Below are 19688 nucleotides of genomic sequence, written 5' to 3'. Positions count from 1 at the left end.
TTACAAATGATTCGAGGGTTTCAACTCGAGGTGTTAGATAACAGACTTTCTCCTGTGAATATCGAGCTGGAGTATTGGGCTGTGATGTGTTTCCTTGTTCATCTTGTTGAATCTAAATGTTCAATCTTGTTGTTTCAGACACCAGATAATCAAACTCACAATAACAGATTGGCTTTTCCTGACTTTATTAACAGCACTGCAATCATACAGAGTATAGTTCCCCGATCCGGAGAACAGGGATAATGTTGGGGTAGACACCTCGCTGTTCGAGTATGTCCAAGCTGTAAATGATTACATCATTTTCTGTGGCTCCTCTCTTGACTGAAGAGTCCAATATGGGATCGACATGGACACCCACAAAACTGGTAGTTCATGCTGTTGTTGTTGGTGCCGGGGGAACTTCTGCAGCTGCTCCACCTCTGGTCTTCCTCTGGGCACATCAGATGTTGCAAGTCTGGTGTAGATGGTCCTTGAAACATGCTGAACCAAATTTCAGTGTTTGCCTTCACATGGGCCGGTCGGCTGCAGTGTTTTCCCCAGAGAGGTGGTCTGCAATGCACAAGTTTGTAAGGCTCTTTTTTAGCGTGTCCTTGTATCATTTATACTGACCACCTTGATGTTGTTTACCCTGAGTTCCCCATTGATGATCTGCTTGGGAATTCTGTCATCATCCATGTGGGGAACAAGTGGAATTTTCTGGAGGGTGGTCTCTGTGCTGTTGAGCCCAGCACGATGGAGACCTCTTTGTTTTGTGATTTTGTCCTGCCATCGAATTCTCATGATGGACCTCAGGTGTCTTTGGTGGAAGCATTCCAGAGCTTTGATGTGGCTCTGATAGCAGACCCAGGATTCTGCTCCATATAGCAGGGTGGTAAGGACAATGGCCTGGGAGAGTCTGAGTTTAGTCTTCAGGTTAATGCCATGCTGCTTCCCGACACAAACAGAAATAAAAGTGGATTCAGAGCTCGATTACATAGGATATACGGCACAGAAACATTTCATTCAGCCTGTGTTTATGCACCACTCAAGCCTTCTCCCATCGTTCCTCATCTAACTCTATCATTGTAACCCTCTATTCCCTTCTCCATCTTGTGCTTGTCCAGTTTCCCCTTAAATACATCTGCACTATTCACTTCACCCACTCCTTGCGGTAGCGAGTTCCACATTCTCACCACTCTCTGGGTGAAGAAGTTTCTTCTGAATTCCCTATTGGATTCTTGGTGTCTATCTTATATTGAAGGTCTCGCTTCCCCACAAGAGGAAACATTCTCTCTGTATCCTCTCTATCAAAAGCTTTCATCATTTTAAAGGCCTCTATTAGGTCACCTCTGAGTCTCCTTTATCCAAGAGAGAAGAGACCCAGCCTGTCAATCCTTTCCTCATATATAAACACACACATTTCTGGTATCATTCATGTCAAACAGCGCGTCTCCTCGGCTGTTCACAACAGGCAAAGTACTGACCATACAGAACTGGCCCATACTTGCAAAACTCATAACAAAGTGTCCAACATTAGAAGTGATTCCCTAAATGAACAGCACTTGCTAAACAAATCTGATTGTGCTAAGAATGACACTGACAAACAATTTAAAATTATCAGTCATGCTCATGGTATGGCTCACTTACACATGCTAGAAACTCATGTATTCACACACCTGTCCTGCATTCTCTGTTTGCAAAGGACATGTCCACACATTGCACCATTTTCAATGAAACAAAAGCTTGGGGACAGCCATTTCATGGTTCATTCCCCATGACAATGCCATGACCAACCAGAATCGACCTGGTTTGAATTTTAACAAAAGCTTGGCAGTTAACTACTTCCTGGTGCATTCTCCATGGTAACACCTCCATCAATCAGAGTTCTCTTGCCAACCAATCAGCCCCTCTTCTCATGTAGTGTAAATCATTGTTCTATTTACAATTGGTATTCTTACAAACCTGTCCTGATGAGTGCAAAATGAAAACCTTCAATAGGATGTCTGTTTTCTTCACAAATGTTCAGCAAACTTTCAGCAATAATGATCCTGGGTGTGTTACCAATTCCTTCCCTGGATGCCAAGGCTAGGAGAGACATAATGACATAAGAAATAGGAACAGGAGTAGACCATTCAGCCCTATGAGCCTGTTCCACCATTCAATAAGATCATGGCTGATCTTCTTGTGTTTCAATCCTGATAACCTTTGATTCCCTTACCTAACAAGAATCTATTTACCTCTGCTTTAAAATTATTCAGTGACCCCACCTCCACCGCCTTCTGAGGCAGAGTTCCAAAGTTGCACAACACTCTGAGAGAAAAAAAGTTCTCATTTCTGTCCTAAAAGGGCAACCCTAATTTTAAAACAGTGCCCCCTAGTTCTGGACTCACCCACATGAGGAAACATCCTTTCAATGTCCACTTTGTCAAGGCCGTTCAAGATCTTGAAAACTTCAATCAAATCACCCCTCACTCTTCTAAACTCCAGTGGAAACAAGCCCAGTCTGTCCAACCTTTCCTCATAAGACAACCCACTCATTCCAGGTATCAATCTAGTAAACTTCCTTTGAACTGCCTCCAAAGCATATACATCCTTCCTTAAATAAGGAGACCAAAAGTGTATACAGTATTCAAGGTGCGATCTCACCAATGTCCGGTATAACTGAAGCGTGAAACCCTTACATTTATGTTCAATTCCTCTTGTAATAAAGGATAGCATTCCATTTGCCTTCTTAATTACTTGCTATACCTGCTTACTAACTTTTTGTGACTCATGTACTAGAACATCTAGATCCCTCTGCACCTCAGAATTAGGCAGCCGTTCTCCATTTAAGTAATACTCTGCTTTTTTGTTCTCCCTGCCAAAGTAAACTTCACATTTTCCCACATTAAACTCCATTTGCCAGATCTTTGTCCATTCACTCAACCTACCTATATCCATCTGCAACTTCCTCATGTCCTCTTCACAACATACTTTCCTACCTATCTTTGTGTCCTCTGCAAATTTAGCTGCCATGTCTTCACTCACCTCATCTAAGTCATTGATGTAAATCGTAAAAAGTTGAGACACTCTAGGAGGCACAGGGAGCTGGGACTTGTCCATGAGAATAACTGAAGGTATGAGAACTGAAATAATCTAGAGTTAGAAAGGAGAAAAGGTTCAGTTCTGGACGTGATTCTCAGCATCAACAACTGAATCCAACTTTTCTGGTAACTTGTGAACTCGCTTATGTCTCAGCAGGTCAGATGACCGAGTAAATCTCTTCTCACACAAGGAGCAGGTGAATGGCCTCTCCCCAGTGTGAATGCGTTGGTGTCTCAGCAGGTTGGATGAATTAGTGAATCCCTTCTCACACACAGAACAGGAGAACGGCCTCAACCCCATATGAATGCGGTGGTGTCTCAGCAGGTGGGTTGAATCAGTGAATCCCTTCCCACACAAGGAGCAGGTGAACGGCCTCTCCCTAGTGTGAATGCGCTGGTGTCTCACCAGATAAGATGAACAAGTGAATCCCTTCCCACACACAGAGCAGGTGAATGGCCTCTCTCCAGTGTGACTGCGCTGGTGTCTCACCAGAAGGGATGAATGAGCGAATCTCTTCCCACACGTGGAGCAGGTGAACGGCCTCACACCGGTGTGAACTCGCTCATGTACCTCAAGGTAGGACAAACGAGAAAAACTCTTGCCACACACGGAGCAGATGAACGGCCTCTCCCCAGTGTGAACCGACTGATGTGTCCGCAGGTTGGCTGACTGAGTGAATCTTTTCCCACACGCAGAGCAGGTGAACGGTCTCTCTCCAGTATGAATTCGCTTGTGTATCAGAAGTTGGTTTGAACGAGTGAATCCCTTGCCACATATGGAGCAGGTGAATGGTCTCTCTCCGGTGTGAATCCGTTGGTGCATCAGAAGGCTGGATGACCGAATGAAACCCTTCCCACACACGGAGCAGATGAATGGTCTCTCCCCAGTGTGACCACGCTTATGTGTCAGAAGGTGGAAAGAATGAATGAATCTTTTTCCACACACAGAGCAGGGGAATGGTCTCTCCCCAGTGTGAATGCACTGGTGCCTCAGCAGATCAATGCTTCTTTTAAAGGTTTTCTCACACTCAGAGCATTTAAAAGGTCTCTCATCTGAGTGAACCAGTTGGTGCTTAGTGTAGCTTGAAAACTGAGTGAATGCCTTCCCACACTGGAAGCAGCTGAATGGCCTGTCCTTGGTGTGAACTTGCTGGTGCTCAGTGAGATGCCCTGACTCACTGAACGACTCCCCACAGTGAGAGCAGCTGAATGGCCTCTCATGAGTGTGAAGGAGCTGGTGCTCTGCGAGGCAGGAGGACAGCCTGAACCTCTTCCCACAGTGGGAGCAGCTGAACAGTCTCTCGTCAGTGTGAACTTGCTGCTGTTGGACCAGTTCCTCAGAGGTTTCAAAGCTTTTCCCAGAGTCAGAGCACTGAAGAGGCTTCTCACCAATGTGATCGAGTTGGTGTGCCAGCAGGTTGGATGAACACATGAATTTCTTCCCACACACAGAGCAGGTGAACAGTCTCTCACTATTGTGAGCTCGCTGTCGTGTCAGCATGTTTACCAACTGTATCAATCCCTTCACACAGGAGGAGCGGGTGAACGGCCCCTCACCAGTTTCCAGCTGAGACGGTCAATTAAATCCCTTCAGATGTACAAATCTTCAGATCCCAATCAACCAGTTGACTCTGTCAGACGTGAGATTTGATTTGATATTCCTGTCTGCAAATCCTCCTTTTCTATTATCCTGTAAAATAGGTTTACAAAGAATTACACAGAATATATATTACACAAACAGGCCATTTGGTCTATCTAGTCTGTACTGGAGTTTCTACTCCACACGAATCTCCTCCCATTTTGCCAACCTCATCTCAGCCGTTCAGTTGATCTTTCTAATCCCTTTTCTCTCATGTTCTCATCTAGTTTCTATTTGAAAAGGTCTCAGGTATTTTTCTCAGCCACTTACTGTAATAGTGAGTTCCACATTTTAATTACTGCCTGAGGAAAGAAACATTGGCAGTTTTCCTGTTGGGTTTATTTGTAACTATTGTGTACACAAGACCTCCAGTATTGAACAGACCAACAAGTGGAAACATTCTGTCCGCATCAACCTGCCCATCCTAATGAGGATTTTAAAGACCAAGATAAAGCAAAATACTGCGGATGCTGGAAATCTGAAACAAAACAAAAATTGCTGGATAAAACTTAGCAGGTCTGACAGCCTCTGTGGAGAGAAAGACAGAGTTACTGTTTCGAGTCTGCAGGACTCTTAAATTTTGAAGAGTCATATGGACTTGAAACGTTAGCTGTGTTCCCCTCCGCAGAAGCTGTCAGACTTGCTGAGTTTTTCCAGGTATTTTTGTTTTTGTTTCGGATTTCCAGCATCCCAGTTTTTTGCCTTTATCTCAGAAATTCACAATATTCTCTCCTCCTGCTGACAGGGACAGGGATGTTCGCGCATGGGCCCTGCTGCACCAGTAAAGATGGCGTCCGTTAACTCAGTAACTTTACTGAGAACCGCGGCCCGCAGATGCCCCCACGACCGTTCGCTGCAACATCGGGACCACTACAATTTATTCGGGTATTGAAGCCTTCAGTGGATCTCTATAAAACCTCACTGCCCACTCCACTGCCTCCAATCCTCGCCATCTACCAGTTTCATTGACTCGCCTGCACTCCACAATTCTCATCCTTCTACCAGCGCCTGGTACAGGCAGCTACTGCGCACGCTCCCCTAAAAGCACCCACAAGGCTCGAGACACACCCGGTGTTGCGCCTGCACAACGTCTTCCTGCAGCGAGGATAGGGTATATTCCGCCCCGCCGTGAATGCTGGGTAAACCTTCGGCCATTGAAAGGCGATATGGTTGAACAGAAAATCACATTTTGTGATCGATTGGAGTCATAGGGCCAAGATATGAAATTATGACATCAATTGATACAGCAACCAAAATGCACGGGTCCTCCATCATAGTGCTTTCCTGGGTGTAATTAATAGAAATTAACACTTCAATAGTTAAATTCAAACTCACTGTAGTCTCAGAACATGGGGGAAACAAATGATTTTTTTTCCAAGGCTCAGAACACTTAAGATGTCTCTAGTAAGAAAGTGCTGATTTGTGAATCAAGTCCTTCGAACTTTCTAAATTGGTGAATTGGGAGGTGAGAAAACTAAGCAAATCCTTTCTGACTTGTGAAATATCTGAAAGGTCTCTCTGCAGTGTGACTGCTGTTGTGCCAGTAAATGGGATGGCCCTTCCACTTCCAGATGGTGATGATCTTTTCACGCTGTGATTTTACTCATCAGTTTCCAGCTCAGACGGAGATCTCAAACTCTTCTTGCAATGAACTTCACATCCTCAGCGCTCTCCAGTTCTGGAAAAGAAAAATATTGCGGATACTGGAAACCTGAATGAAAAACAGCAAGTGCTGGAATTTTCAGCAAATTTGATTGCATCTGTGGAGAAAGAAACATAGTTTACATGGATTTCAGCCTGTGACCTTTCATCAGAACCGCACTGTGTCTGTGCATCACTGTGATTTTCAATCCACTGAAGCAGCCATTGAAAACTGCCCTCGACTTCACTGGAAGTACAAGGGACAAGTTTGTAGGTGTGGCCTAATGTACAATACATGATGGTATTTCAAAAGAGAGCCCATGTACCAATAGATATTTACATTAATTAACCAAACCTCTTAACCCTGAAGTCTCGTTAAATAATTAACCTCTTTAACAAAGTCAGGACAATACAGCTCACACACACTCTGTCTCCAGATTTCTTGCCAGATGAGTTCGCCTGCCATTTTATAGCTTTCTCTCTCTCCTCTCTCTTCTATGCAGACCATGTTAAACAAACAAAAACAAAAGTACCTGGAAAAACTCAGTATGTCTGACAGCATCTGCGGAGAGGGATACAGTTGACGTTTTGAGTCCATATGACCCTTCATCAGAACTAAGACATATATAGTAGAAGGGGGTGGGATAGGGGATCATCTCAGCCGTTCAGTTGATCTTTCTAATCCCTTTTCTCTCATGTTCTCATCTAGTTTCTATTTGAAAAGGTCTCAGGTATTTTTCTCAGCCACTTACTGTAATAGTGAGTTCCACATTTTAATTACTGCCTGAGGAAAGAAGCATTGGCAGTTTTCCTGTTGGGTTTATTTGTAACTATTGTGTACACAAGACCTCCAGTATTGAACAGACCAACAAGTGGAAACATTCTGTCCGCATCAACCTGCAGTGATAGGTGGAAGTCAAGAAGACACTGTCAAAGATGTCATAGACAAAAGGACAAAGGGGTGTTGACGGTGGTGATATTATCTAAAAGATGTGCTAATGGGGACATTAAGGGCAACAAACTAGTGGCAGATGGCCCTAGTGCGGGTGCAGTGGGGGGAATGGATTGAACTGGGCTAAAAGGTGGAGATGAAACAATAGATTGAAAAAAATTTAAAATAGAAGGGAAGAGAAAAAAGTTGCATAAATAAATAAATAAATTATCGGAAAGGGGCTGGGGATGGAGGAGAGAGTTCATGAACTGTAATTATTGAACTCAATATTAAGTCCGGAAGGCTGTAGAGTGCCTAGTCAGAAGATGAGGTGCTGTTTCTCCAGTTTGCTTTGAACATTACAGCAGGTCAAGGACAGACATGTGGGCATGAGAGTAGGGTGGTGTGTTGAAATGGCATGCGACAGGGAGGTCTGGGTCATGCTTGTGGACAGGCCGAAGGTGATCCACAAAATAGTCACCTGTGGAATGATCCCTGTGGAAAGCCACCGGGGGGGGTGGGGGGGGGGGGGGGGGGGGGGGGGGGGGGTGGCGGGGGGGTCATGCTGGAGTTGTCAGAAATGGCAGAGGATGATCCTTTCAACACTGAGGCTGGTGGGGTGATAAGTGAGGACAAGGGGGACCTTATCATGGTTCTGGGAGGGACAGGAAGATGTGAGGGCAGATGTGCGGGAGATGGGCCAGACACGGTTGAGGGCCTTGTCAACCACCATGGGTGGAAAACCTCAGGTAAGGGAGAAGGAAGACATGTCAGAGGAACTGTTTTGGAAAGTGGCATCATCAGGACAGATGCGACGGAGGCAAAGGAACTGAGAGAATGGGATGGAGTCCTTACAGGAGGCGGGGTGTGAGGAGCTGTAGTCGAGGTAGCTGTGGGAGTCGGTAGGCTTGTAATGAATACTGGTGGACAGTCTATCACCAGAAATTGAGACAGAGGTCAAGGAAGGGAAGGGAAGTGTCAGTGATGGACCACGTGAAAATGATGGAGGGGTGGAAATTGGAAGCAAAATTAATACATTTTTCCAGATCCAAATGAGAGCATGAAGTGGCACCGAAGCAGTCATTGACGTACCAGAGAAAGAGTTGTGGGAGGGGTCCTGAGTAGGACTGGAACAAGGAATGTTCCACATAGCCCATAAAGAGACAGGCATAAGTGTGGGTACCCATAGCCACACCTTTTATTTGGAGGAAGTGAGAAGAGCTTAAGGAGAAATTGTTCAGTGGGAGAACAAGTTCAACCAGACGGAAGAGAGTGGTGGTGGATGGGGATTGTTCGGGCCTCTGTTTGAGGAAGAAGCGGAGAGCCCTCAGACCATCCCGGTGGGGGATGGAGGCATAGAGGGATTGGACATCCATGGTGAAGAGGAGATGGTTGGGGCCAGGGAACTGGAAATTGTTGATAAGATGTAGGACGTGAGAGGAATCGCGGATGTAGGTGGGAAGAGACTGGACAAGGGGAGAGAGAATGGCGTCAAGATAGCAAGAAATGAGTTCTGTGGTACAGGAACAGGCTGAGACGATCGGTCTGCTGGGACGGTCCTGTTTGTGGATTTTGGGTAGGAGGTAGTAGCGAGCTATCCGAGGTTGGGAGACTATGAGGTTGGAAGCTGTGGAGGGAAGATCTCCAGAGGAGATGAGGTCAGTGACAGTCCTGGAAACAATGGCTTGATGTTCAGTGGTGGGGTCATGGTCCAGGGGGAGGTAGGAGGAAGTGTCTGCGTGTTAAACAAACATGTGTCACCCTTTGAACTGCCATTTCTTGAGGCGTCCTAGCAATTTCAAAAGCCTAGTTTGTTAATAACCTTATCCTTACAACTTTAATCTTCCCCAAGCTAAAAATTATCTCTAAAATATTGATATGAATCATGAACAAGATGGTTATGAAAATATTTGCTTCATTGTTTCAACACTTCAAAATAGTGGCTGTTTTCCTATGTGACTGTGTGTTCAATGAAATGTTCGTAAAAGGTAACGGTGGAGAAAGATTGAGAGTTTTTAGCGCAGGACAGAAGTGAAATGGGTCAACAGAGAAGCAACACATTTCCAATTAGAGCAGAAATTGATGACACATATAGAATGACTCTTCCACCTGTAGTTTCATCACAAGTTCCATTACCATCATTTTTGCCTTGCACCCTCATCCCCATTGTTATTTACTCTCTCCCAGTCACAAACCTTCTCTTTTGTTATTTCCCCATCCTCCCTTTTCTCTGCCTGTGAACTTGTTCTGATGGAAGTTCAGTGTCTGGAACCATTAACTGTTTCTCTTTCCACAGACTCTCAGTCTGACCTGCTCAGTATTCCCAGCATTTCCTTTGGTCTGACCTGCTCAGTATTCCCAGCATTTCCTTTTTGTGAATAAGACTGAGAGTTGTATGGTCAGTTCCCCTCGGTCTGGAATGCTTGGCACTGATTTCCTTAGTGCAACAGTCATAATGTTTGCTTTACATGTGAAATTACTGTTTTGATCCTATGTGGAAACATTGTGTTTCAATTGTGAAGGACAGGTGATCAGGTCACTGGATTAATAACCTGGACGTGTGGACACAGGTTCAAATCCCACCATGGCAGTGGATGGAATTTCAATTTAATTCATCAATAATTCTGAAATTGAAGAGTAGTCTCGGGAATGGTGACCATGAAGCTATCATCAATTGTCATGAAAACCCATCTGATTCTCTAATTGCCTTTTGGAGAGGAAATCTGCTTTCCTTACTTGGTTTGACCGACATGTGACTCCCGGCCCACCATGATGGGTTGGCTTTTAACTGCTTTTTAAAATGGCTGATCAAGCCACAAAGATCAATGGAAATTAGATTTTGGTCATAAATGCTGGTCTTGACACTGACCCCACATCCCATCAAACAATAGCTTAAAAAGTGAGCAACTAACATTTTGTCCCATTTGTTTTCAAACAGATTGACAGTAACTACTGCCTTATTCTTTAATAATTTTAATTCTTTAAACAGCTCACATTAAGTGAGAGAAAACTGTTCCACAATGACCCAAAAATATAATACTGCAGATGCTGCAATTCGGAATTTAAAACAGATAATGTTGGAAACACTTAGCAGGTCAAACAGCTTCTATGGAGAGGGCAGCAGCATCAATGTTTAAGGTGAGTGAACCTTATCAAGGCTTAAAGAATTTAAAGATGTAATTGTTCACAATCAAGTACACAGCCAGGGAAAAGAGAGGGGAAGAGAAGAAAGAATGTTGTTAATGGAAGGCAGCAGTGATTAAATGACAAAGGGGAGGATAATGTCACACAAAATTGTGTGATAATGAGACAGTTAAATAAACTAATGGGACAAGTGAACAAATAAAATTCAGATCCAGAGGGAGTATAAATGATATCAGCAGAACCACTACCAGCATCTACTGTCTGAAATAATGGGAGTGGTGATTATGATCAGTGCAGGAGGCTGAGGACAGAGTGCTCAGACTGGGAAAGGGATGGAGTATTAAAATAGCAAACGGCTGGATGCTCAGGAACATGCTTGAAGATTGAATGGCGGTGTTCCACAAAGCAGCTATCCAATCTTGATTTAATCACCTTAGTATGGAAGGGGTCACATCATGAGCAGTGAATACATGATCCTAAATTGAAAGTAGTACAAATAATTTGCTGTATCACTCAGAAAATGTATTTGTGGCCCTGGAACACGGGAACGGAGGAGATGATAAGGTGCCGCATCTGCTGTGCTTGTATCAAATGTACTGGAACGATGCCAGAACTACAACTTTATGCCTGTCAAGAAAGATTGAACAAGCTAGAGATGTTTTCTCTGCTAAAGAGAGTGAGAGGTGACCTGATTGAGCTTTTCAGATTACAAAAGGGGCTAACAAAGTAGACAAGATAGTTCCAGTTTCAGATGGACGAGAATAAATGTAAGTTCATCACCAACAAATCTAATGTGCAATTTGGGAGAAACTTATTTAACAGGAAATAAAACCAGAAAATGCTTCAAATCCTCACCATGTCTGGCAGCAGATTGGGAGACATGGTTAACATTTCAGCTCTGTGCACTGACACAGTGCAGCTCTGATGAAAGGTTGAAGACTGAAATGTAAATTATATTTCCCCTCTGTAGACAATCCCAGTTCTGCAGAAATTTCCAGAATTCACTGTTTTTATTTCAGATTTACAGCACCTGCAGTATATTTTTTACTAGGAGAATGTTGAGAATCTGGAATTCATCACCGGGAGGATTTGAGATCCCCGTCTGAACTGGAAACTCAGGTAAATTCACACCCATGAATAGGTCGTTCACCAGCTGAATGTGGAAATGGATTCACTCAGTTATCCCATTTACTGACACAGTCACACTGGATAGAGACTTCTCGGGTACTACACCCATGTTTTTTTTATTTGTTTGTAGGATGTGCTAGGCCAGCACTTATTGTCCATCCCTAATTGCCCTTGTTCAGAGGGCATTTTTTAAAGAGTCAACCACATTGCTGTGGGTCTGGAGTCACATGTAAGCCAGACCAGGTGAGGACAGCAGATTTTCTTCCCTAAAGGATATCAGTGAACCAGATGGATTTTAATGACAAACAACAATGGTTTCATGGTCATCATTAGAGTTTTAATTCAGTTTGCCCATGTGTTCACACTTCAGCTTCAAAGGATTTTATCCACAATGGGTACACTCTTACAGGGAAGGCATGTTTTAAATGTTCTGTATATGGGGGGAAAAAATCACTTGTTCACCCCAGCTGCTGAGACTCCAGTGAGTTCACACTTAACCTTAGTGGTTTGTTCTGCTGTGAATTATGCCCAGGACAAAATTATGGTGGAAGGCCACTTTGTTGTATCAATTAATTTAATAATCTTATATATTGGCCTCATGGCTGCATCGTCATCAGATCACAAATCATAATTTTCTATTCAACAGTGTCATCGTTCAATGGCGCGGCTCTTACCCAGCATCCTCGACGATGCAGACTGTGCTCTATACTCACTGCAGGAAAACCTGGCGCAGGCGCAGTGGTGGATTGTGAATGGAGCATGCGCACCGCTGGTTGGCACTGGCGCATGTGCAGTTTGGGTGCTGGAACTGCAATGAGATGGTTTTTTCGACTCCGCAACCGGTGAATTACGGCTGATTATAGGGACGTAACGGAGGCACCGGATTGGGCGGAGAGGCCTCATAAACACCCAGTGGAGTGCTCGGACCAAGATTAAGAATCTACCAATCCCGCATTGAGTCCAGGTAGGGCAACAGCCGCGGGACTGAACCTGACAGGCCCGAGTTAACGGCCGCCATCTTTACAGGGGGCAATGTGCAACAGGACGCATGCGCGGTCATCCCCGTGCCTGTCAGCAGGAGGAGAGAATGTTGTGCATTTCTATCCTGGACTGACATGGATGGGTTTTGGAAACTCCTTTTACAGGGGGTTAGAAGAGAAGGATTTACTTTTAGGTGGTGGAGGTTGAGGGTTTGGGAGGTTTTGTCAAAGTTCTGGTCAGGCTGAAGGTACATAAAATCTTCCTACTTCTCCCCCTGTCTCCGTCCTCCCATAAAGGCCAGAGTCTTGTGCAGGTCCACACTGTCTGGCAGGTTCCCTTCCCTGAAGGACATTCGTGAACCAGTTGGGTTTTTACAAGAATCAAACAGCTTTCATGGTCACTTTTTCCTAGTGCTGACCCCACAAGTTACCAGATACATTCAGCTCAATTTCACAACCTGCCTTTTGTTTTTGTGGGGTCTTTCTCACTTACTTTTTCAATTTCACAGAGGATTAGAAGAGAATAATTTGCAGCCAGGGAAGTCTGACATCTCTTACAGATTCGCCCAATTTATCCTAACCTGAATATCATAGAATTTTGAACATGGAAGAAAAATCAAATTTTACAGCAGGGAGAAATCGTGCACGTGTTCTGTATGTGGGCAAGAGTTCAGCCAATCATCTAGCCAGTCGAGACTCAAGCACATTCACTGGGCAGAAATTGTATAAGTGTGGTGACTGTGGGAAATGTCTGGTTTAGTTGTAGAAATCTAAAATCCCTCTCCTTAGCCAGTCTCTCACTCTCTTTCTCTCTCCCTTCCCATAGAGGATAGTTCCTTGTGTAGGTCTAGACTGGGTGGTAGGATCCCTTTCCTGAAGGACATTAATGAATCAGTTGGATTTTTACGACAATCCAGCAGTTTTCATGGTCAGTTTTTCCTAGTGCCGGCCCCACAAATTATCAGATTCATTCAGCTCCAATTCACAACCTGCTTTTGTGTTTTTGTGGGTTCTCTCTCACTCCCTTTTTTCTGTTTTAAATCACTTTCAGAGGGAATTAGAAGGTGAGGATTTGCATTCAGGAAACTCCAACCAAATATCATATCAGGATCTGACAGAGTCGCCCAATTTGTCATAACCTTAAAATCATTGGATTTTGAACATGGATGGAAAAAGCACCATATAGAGTGGAGAGAAACCGTACACTTGTTCTGTGTGTGGACGGGGCTTCAACCAATCATCTGACCTGTCAGAACATAAATGTTGTCACAACAGGGAGAAACCGTGGAAATGTGGGAACTGTGGGAAGGGATTCAATTATCCAGTTGAACTGGAAACTCATCGTAGCAGTCACACTGGGGAGAGACCATTCACTTGCTCAAGTGTGGGAAGGGATTTACTCTGTCATGCAACCTGTTGGCTCACCAGCAAGTTCACACTGACGAGAGACCCTTTAAATGCCCAGACTGTGGGAAGTGCTATAAAAATGCTGGGGAACTGATGTGTCATCAACGTGTTCACACTTTGAGAGACCATTCAGGTGCTCTCAATGCGGCACTGGGTTCAGGCAATTATCTGACCTCACCGTGCATGAACGAGTTCACGCTGGAGAGAGTCCATTCACCTGCACGGAGCGTGGGAAGGGATTCACTCGGTCATCACGCCTGCTGACGCACCAGCAAGTTCACACTGTGGAGAGACCATTCACCTGCCTCAATTGTGGGAAGAGATTCACTAATTCATCCACCCTGTTGAAACACCAGCGAGTTCATACTGGAGAGAGGCCATTCACCTGTTCCAAGTGTGGGAAGGGATTCACTCAGTCAATTGACCTGCTGGAGCACCAGCGCGTTCACACTGGGGAGAGACTGTTCACCTGCTCTGACTGTGGGAAGAGATTCACTCAGTCATCAACCCTGCTCACACACCAGCGAGTTCACACTGGGGAAAAGCCATTCACCTGCTCTGTGTGTAAGAAGGGGCTTTCTCACTCATCCACCCTGCTGAGACACCAGCGAGTTCACAAGTAACTAATCTGATTGGATTTTGCTGTTAATCCATTTGTCCACTTGAGTCTGTTTCTGATAATGAAATCCAGCCCTGTTACAGTGATTAATATTCTGGACAAAAGTCAAATCAGCTTTTTGTTAAACACAGTGTGTTGGATCTCTTTAATATCTCTAATTCATGTTAGTTTCTTTTGAAGGGTTCTCCCTCTCCCTAGCCTTCCTCATCCTCACCTCCAAAATGATGGAAGAGCCTTGAGTTCTTTGAGGATGTAATAAGCAGGGTGGATAAAGGGGAACCAGTAAATGTAGTGTGTTTGGATTTCCAAAAGGCCTTCAATGAACAATCATGTTAAAGGTTACTGCACAAGGTAAGACCTCATGGTGTTGGGGGTAATAGATTAGCATGGATGGAGGACTGGCTAACTAACAGGAAAGGGTGAGTTTGGATAAATGCGTCATTTTCTGGTTGGCAAACTGCAACTAGTGGAGTGCCTCAGGGATCAGAGTTGGGGCTTCACATATTTACGATCTATACAAATGACTTGGCTGAAGGCACCAATTGTATTGTCGCTAAATTTGCTAATGATGTAAAGATAGGTATGAAAGCAATTTGTCAGGAGGATACAAAGAGTCTTAAAATGGATAGAGATAGGTTAAGTAAGTCGGCAAGAAATTGGTAGATTGTGAATGATGTGGTAAAATGTGAGAATGTCCACTTTGGCAGGAAGAATGAAAAAACAGAATATAATTGAAATAGAGAGAGACTGCAGAATGCTGCAGCTCAGAGAGATCTGGGTGTCCTTGTACATGAGTTACAAAATGTCAGCATTCATGTACTGCAAGTGATTAGGAAGGCAAATGGAATGTTGGCCTTTATTGCAAGAGAGATGGAGTACAAAGGTAGAGAAGTCTTGCTACAACTATACAGTACATTGGTGAGACCACACCTGGGTTACAGTGTACAGTTTTGGTCTCCTTACTTAAGGAGGGATATACTTGCACTGAAAGCAGTTCAGAGAAGGTTCACTCGGCTGATTCCTGGGTTGAAGGTGTTGTCTTATGAGGAAAGGTTGAGCCTGTATCCATTGGAGTTTAGAAGAATGAGAAGTGATCTTATTGAAACATACAGGATTCTGAGAGGTCTTGACTGAGAGGTGATGGCATTGCAGCAATCCAGGAACCAAGGGTAATGCTCTGGGGACCTGGGTTCAAATCCTGCCAGAGCAGATAGTGGAATTTGAATTCAATAAAAATGGAATTAGAAGTCTAATGATAATCATGAAATTGTTGTTGATTGTGGTAAAAATCCATCTGGTTCACTTATGGACAAGGACAATTAATGCTGGCTTAGCCAACGAGGCCCACACCCAATAAATAAATAAAAAGTTATGTTTCTTCTTGTGGGGGAACTGAGAATTAAGTGACACTGTTTAAAAGTAAGGAGTCTTCTACTTAATATAGAGATGAGGAGGAATATTTTTCGCAGAGAGTGTGGAGGCTGGGTCATTGAATATTCCAAGGCTGAGTTGAACAGATTTTTGATCTACAAGGGGATCAAAGGCTAATGGGATTGAGGACAGACAGGAAATTGGAGTTAAGACCACAATCAGATCAGCCATGATCCTATTAACTGGTGGTGCAGCCTCAAAAGGCTGAATGGCCTACTCCTGCTCTTATTTCTTATGACCTAGCCTACCTGACCAGTACATTGTTATCTCCCTGCAGTCTCCAGCTTTCTATTTCACTACCAAGCGCACAGCCATTTTTTGTATCATCTGCAAATGTGTTATTCATATCTCTATATATAAGCCTGAATGAATGAAATAAACCAGGAATGAAGGACCCATTACTGAGCCCTGTGAAACCCCATTGGAAACAGCCTTCCAATCACAAAGAAACACCTATCAGTCATCATTCCTCACTTCCTGCCATTGAGCCGAATTTGAATCCAACTTGTATCTTGCTCTGGGGTCCCATGAGTTTTTTATTTTTCTGCCCAGTCTGCCATGTGGGACCTTGTAGATGTGGAGAGAATGTTTACACTTGTGGGAGAATCCAAAACTAGGGGCCAGGAATACAAGATAGTTAATGATAAATCCAATAGGAGAAATGTGTTTACTCAGAGTCATTAGAAAGTGGAACTCACTATCACAGGAAGTGGTTGTGGCAAAAAGCTGAGATAATTTCAGAAGGAAACTAGATGAGTACATGAGAGAAAAAGGAATAGAAAACTAAAGTGAAAGAGTGAACTGAGGTAGGTGGAATAGAATGAAAAACTTGCGGAGTATAAAGACCAGCAGAGACTAGTTGGTCCAAATGGCCTGTTGCTGTTTTGTATATCCTATGTAATACTATGTAAATTTTTTGGTTTACAGGGTATTAGGAAGGGAAGATTTACAGATGGGAAACTAAAACCAATTACCAAAATCTGACAGAGTCACTCGATTCATCAGGGCCTGAATATCATCGGTCTCTGAACATGGAAGGAGAAATGTTTGTCTGTGGGAAAAGATTTCAAACATCAGTGTGACCGGAAAAGCACTGAGACACGTACACCTGAGTGTGAGTGTTCCAGTGTCCCGGTACACAGCCTGAAAATAATGACACCATTCACAGCGAGGAGAAAATGTACACGTGTTCTGTGTGTGGACTAAGTTTCAGCTGATCTTCCAAGTTGAAGAGACAGAAGGATACCAGCACCATGGAGAAACCATGGAAATGTGGGGACTGTGGGAAGGGATTCAAATACCAATCGTGGCTGGAAACTCAGTGACACATTCACACTGGGGAGAGACCATTCCCCTGCTCCTTGTGTGGGAAGGGATTCACTCGGTCATCCGAGCTTCTGAGACACCAACTCACTCACACTGAGGAGAGGCCGTTCACCTGCTCCATGTGTGGGAAGGGATTCATTAATTCATCAGACCTTCGGACATACCAGAGAGTTCACACTCGGGAGAGGCCATTCACCTGCTCCACCTGTGGGAAGGGATTCTCTCGGTCATCCCACCTCACTGCATACCAAATGGTTCATACAGATAAGTGACCTTTTAAATGTTCTGACTGTGAGAAGAGCTTTAAATGCAGGTACCAGTTGCTAACACACCAATGTACGCACACTGGGGTGAGGTTGTTCACCTTCTCCGAGTGTGGGAAAGGATTCACTCATTCATCTCACCTGGTGAGACACCAGTGAGTTCACAAATGACTGCAGGGGTTGGATTCTGCTGTTGTTAACCACATCCAGGACTGAACCATCTTCATTCTGAAATTCCGTGTTTATTTCTGCTGATGTTAATAATTGAACTAAAGTTTAATATTCTGGTTATATTCAAATAAATCAGCATTGCTTCAAACATATTGTTGTAGATTTTTCTCTTCCCCACCTGAGTGTTTAGCATCATCTGGCCGGAGTTCAGAAAGGACAATCTGGGGGAGGATCATACGGCAGGAACAGAACTTCAGCCTGGACACAGTCCAGGAACACGATGACCATCCATATCTTGTTCCTGTTGGATAAAATCAAACAAATGTTTATTCTCCATCCAGTTATCTGACCTTTTAATCTTGTACAGTTTACACTGATCTCCATGGTAACACGGACACTGTATTTCCTTCCCTTGTTTCCAATTCCATAAGAGACCATAAGACCATAAGACATAGGAGCAGAAATTAGGCCATTTGGCCCATCGAGTCTGCTCTGCCATTCAATCATGGCTGATAAGTTTCTCAACCCCATTCTCCCGCCTTCGCCCCGTAACCTTTGATCCCCTTACCATTCAAGAACCTATCTATCTCGGTCTTAAATACACTCAATGACCTGGCCTCCACAGCCTTCTGTGGCAATCAATTCCATAGATTCACCACTCTCTGGCTAAAGAAGATTCTCCTCATCTCTGTTCTAAAAGGTCTTCCCTGTACTCAGAGGCTGTGTCCTCGGGTCCTAGTCTCTCCTACTAATGGAAACATCTTCCCCACGTCCACCCTATCCAGGTCTTTCAGTGTTCTGTAAGTTTCAATCAAATCCCCCCTCATCCTTCTAAACTCCATCGAGTATAGACCCAGAGTCCTCAAACGTTCCTCATATGTTAAGCCCTTCATTCCTGGGATCGTTCTCGTGAACCTCCTCTGGACCCTCTCCAGGGCCAGAATATCCTTCCTGAGATACGGGGCCCAAAATTGCTCACAATATTCTAAATTTGGTCTGACCAGAGCCTTATAAAGCCTCAGCAGCACATCCCTGCTTTTATATTCTAGTCCTCTCGAAATAAATGCCAACATTGCATTTGCCTTCCTAACTACCAACTCAACCTGAAAGTTAACCTTAAGAGAATCCTGGACTAGGACTCCCAAGTCCCTTTGCACTCCAGATTTCTGAATTCTCTTCCCATTTAGAAAATAGTCTATGCCTCTATTTCTACCAAAGTGCATGACCTCACACTTGCCCATGCTGTATTCCATCTGCCACTTCTTTGCCCATTCTCCTAACCTGTCCAAATCCTTCTGCAGCCTCCCCCCCTCCTGAGTACGACCTGTCCCTCCACCTATCTTTGTATCATCTGCAAACTTAGCCAGAATGCCCTCAGTTCCTTCACTAATTCACAATTCGCTAATATAGGATTTGTTTCTCTCAATCTAGAACATTATATGGACCTTCCCAATTAACCCCCCAGACTGATCCTGTTTAACAATATTTTTAACATGACTTCATCTCCCATTGAACAGATAATGTGGGTTGGTTCTCCCTGGAGATGTTGAGATGGGAAGCACCAGCTTCTCCACTGCCTGTAGCAAGGAGGATGCTGAGGTTTATTGGAGGTTCTGGAGAAACTGGTCATGCGTCTGTCGAGTAGCCATGGGGAGTGGGAACCCGGGATGATGCACAATTTGGATTGGGTGACCTGTCATGAGCTGAAATGGGCTGTGACCGAGGAGTGAACAGGAGTGGAGTGAATGGTCATTAAGACACCAGGAAAGACAATGACCCAGTCATTGGACTTGACCCGATCATCAGCTCCCTCCATGACAGCATTTTTCAGTGTTGTTTCACCAGAGTGATTAAAGCTGTCGACCATCACACTGGACTCTGGGTGGTAGGGGATGTGGGAATGTTGCTCTACACCCACAAGATGACAGAGCTATTAGCATCACTTC

The 19688-nt window shown here is 44.2% G+C and overlaps 1 protein-coding gene and 1 long non-coding RNA gene across 4 annotated transcripts; one reads left to right on the top strand and one right to left on the bottom strand.

The window, feature by feature from the left end:
• Positions 1-230: 230 nt before the first annotated feature.
• LOC121270191 (zinc finger protein 17-like) lies at positions 231-7121 on the bottom strand. 3 transcript variants are annotated; one of them, XM_041175500.1, is made up of 3 exons: positions 7095-7121; positions 3007-4752; positions 231-924 (listed from the first exon to the last, which is right to left on the bottom strand). In XM_041175500.1, the coding sequence occupies exon 2, from the start codon at positions 4561-4563 to the stop codon at positions 3139-3141; it is 1425 nt and encodes a 474-aa protein (XP_041031434.1). In that variant the 5' UTR covers positions 4564-4752; positions 7095-7121; the 3' UTR covers positions 231-924; positions 3007-3138. The 3 variants fall into 3 exon arrangements, with proteins under 3 accessions (XP_041031434.1, XP_041031435.1, XP_041031436.1); XM_041175501.1 differs by lacking the exon at positions 7095-7121 and adding an exon at positions 6037-6096; XM_041175502.1 differs by lacking the exon at positions 231-924 and adding an exon at positions 1582-2064.
• A 5219-nt stretch (positions 7122-12340) lies between these two features.
• Positions 12341-17890, top strand: LOC121270585. Its single transcript, XR_005941578.1, has 2 exons — positions 12341-12509; positions 16910-17890. It is a non-coding gene; the product is annotated as an uncharacterized LOC121270585 (long non-coding RNA).
• Positions 17891-19688: the final 1798 nt, after the last annotated feature.

This window comes from Carcharodon carcharias, chromosome 27 (genome assembly GCF_017639515.1).
Source record: "Carcharodon carcharias isolate sCarCar2 chromosome 27, sCarCar2.pri, whole genome shotgun sequence".
In the NCBI taxonomy this organism is placed as follows: Eukaryota; Metazoa; Chordata; class Chondrichthyes; order Lamniformes; family Lamnidae; genus Carcharodon; species Carcharodon carcharias.
The sequence above is the reverse complement of the archived record's forward strand: the minus strand, read 5'-3'. Positions and strand labels throughout refer to the sequence as shown.

Bases quoted from the DNA above. Each gene is read 5' to 3' on its own strand.
- LOC121270191 (XM_041175500.1), bottom strand. From the start codon at position 4,563: ATGCTGACACGACAGCGAGCTCACAATAGTGAGAGACTGTTCACCTGC.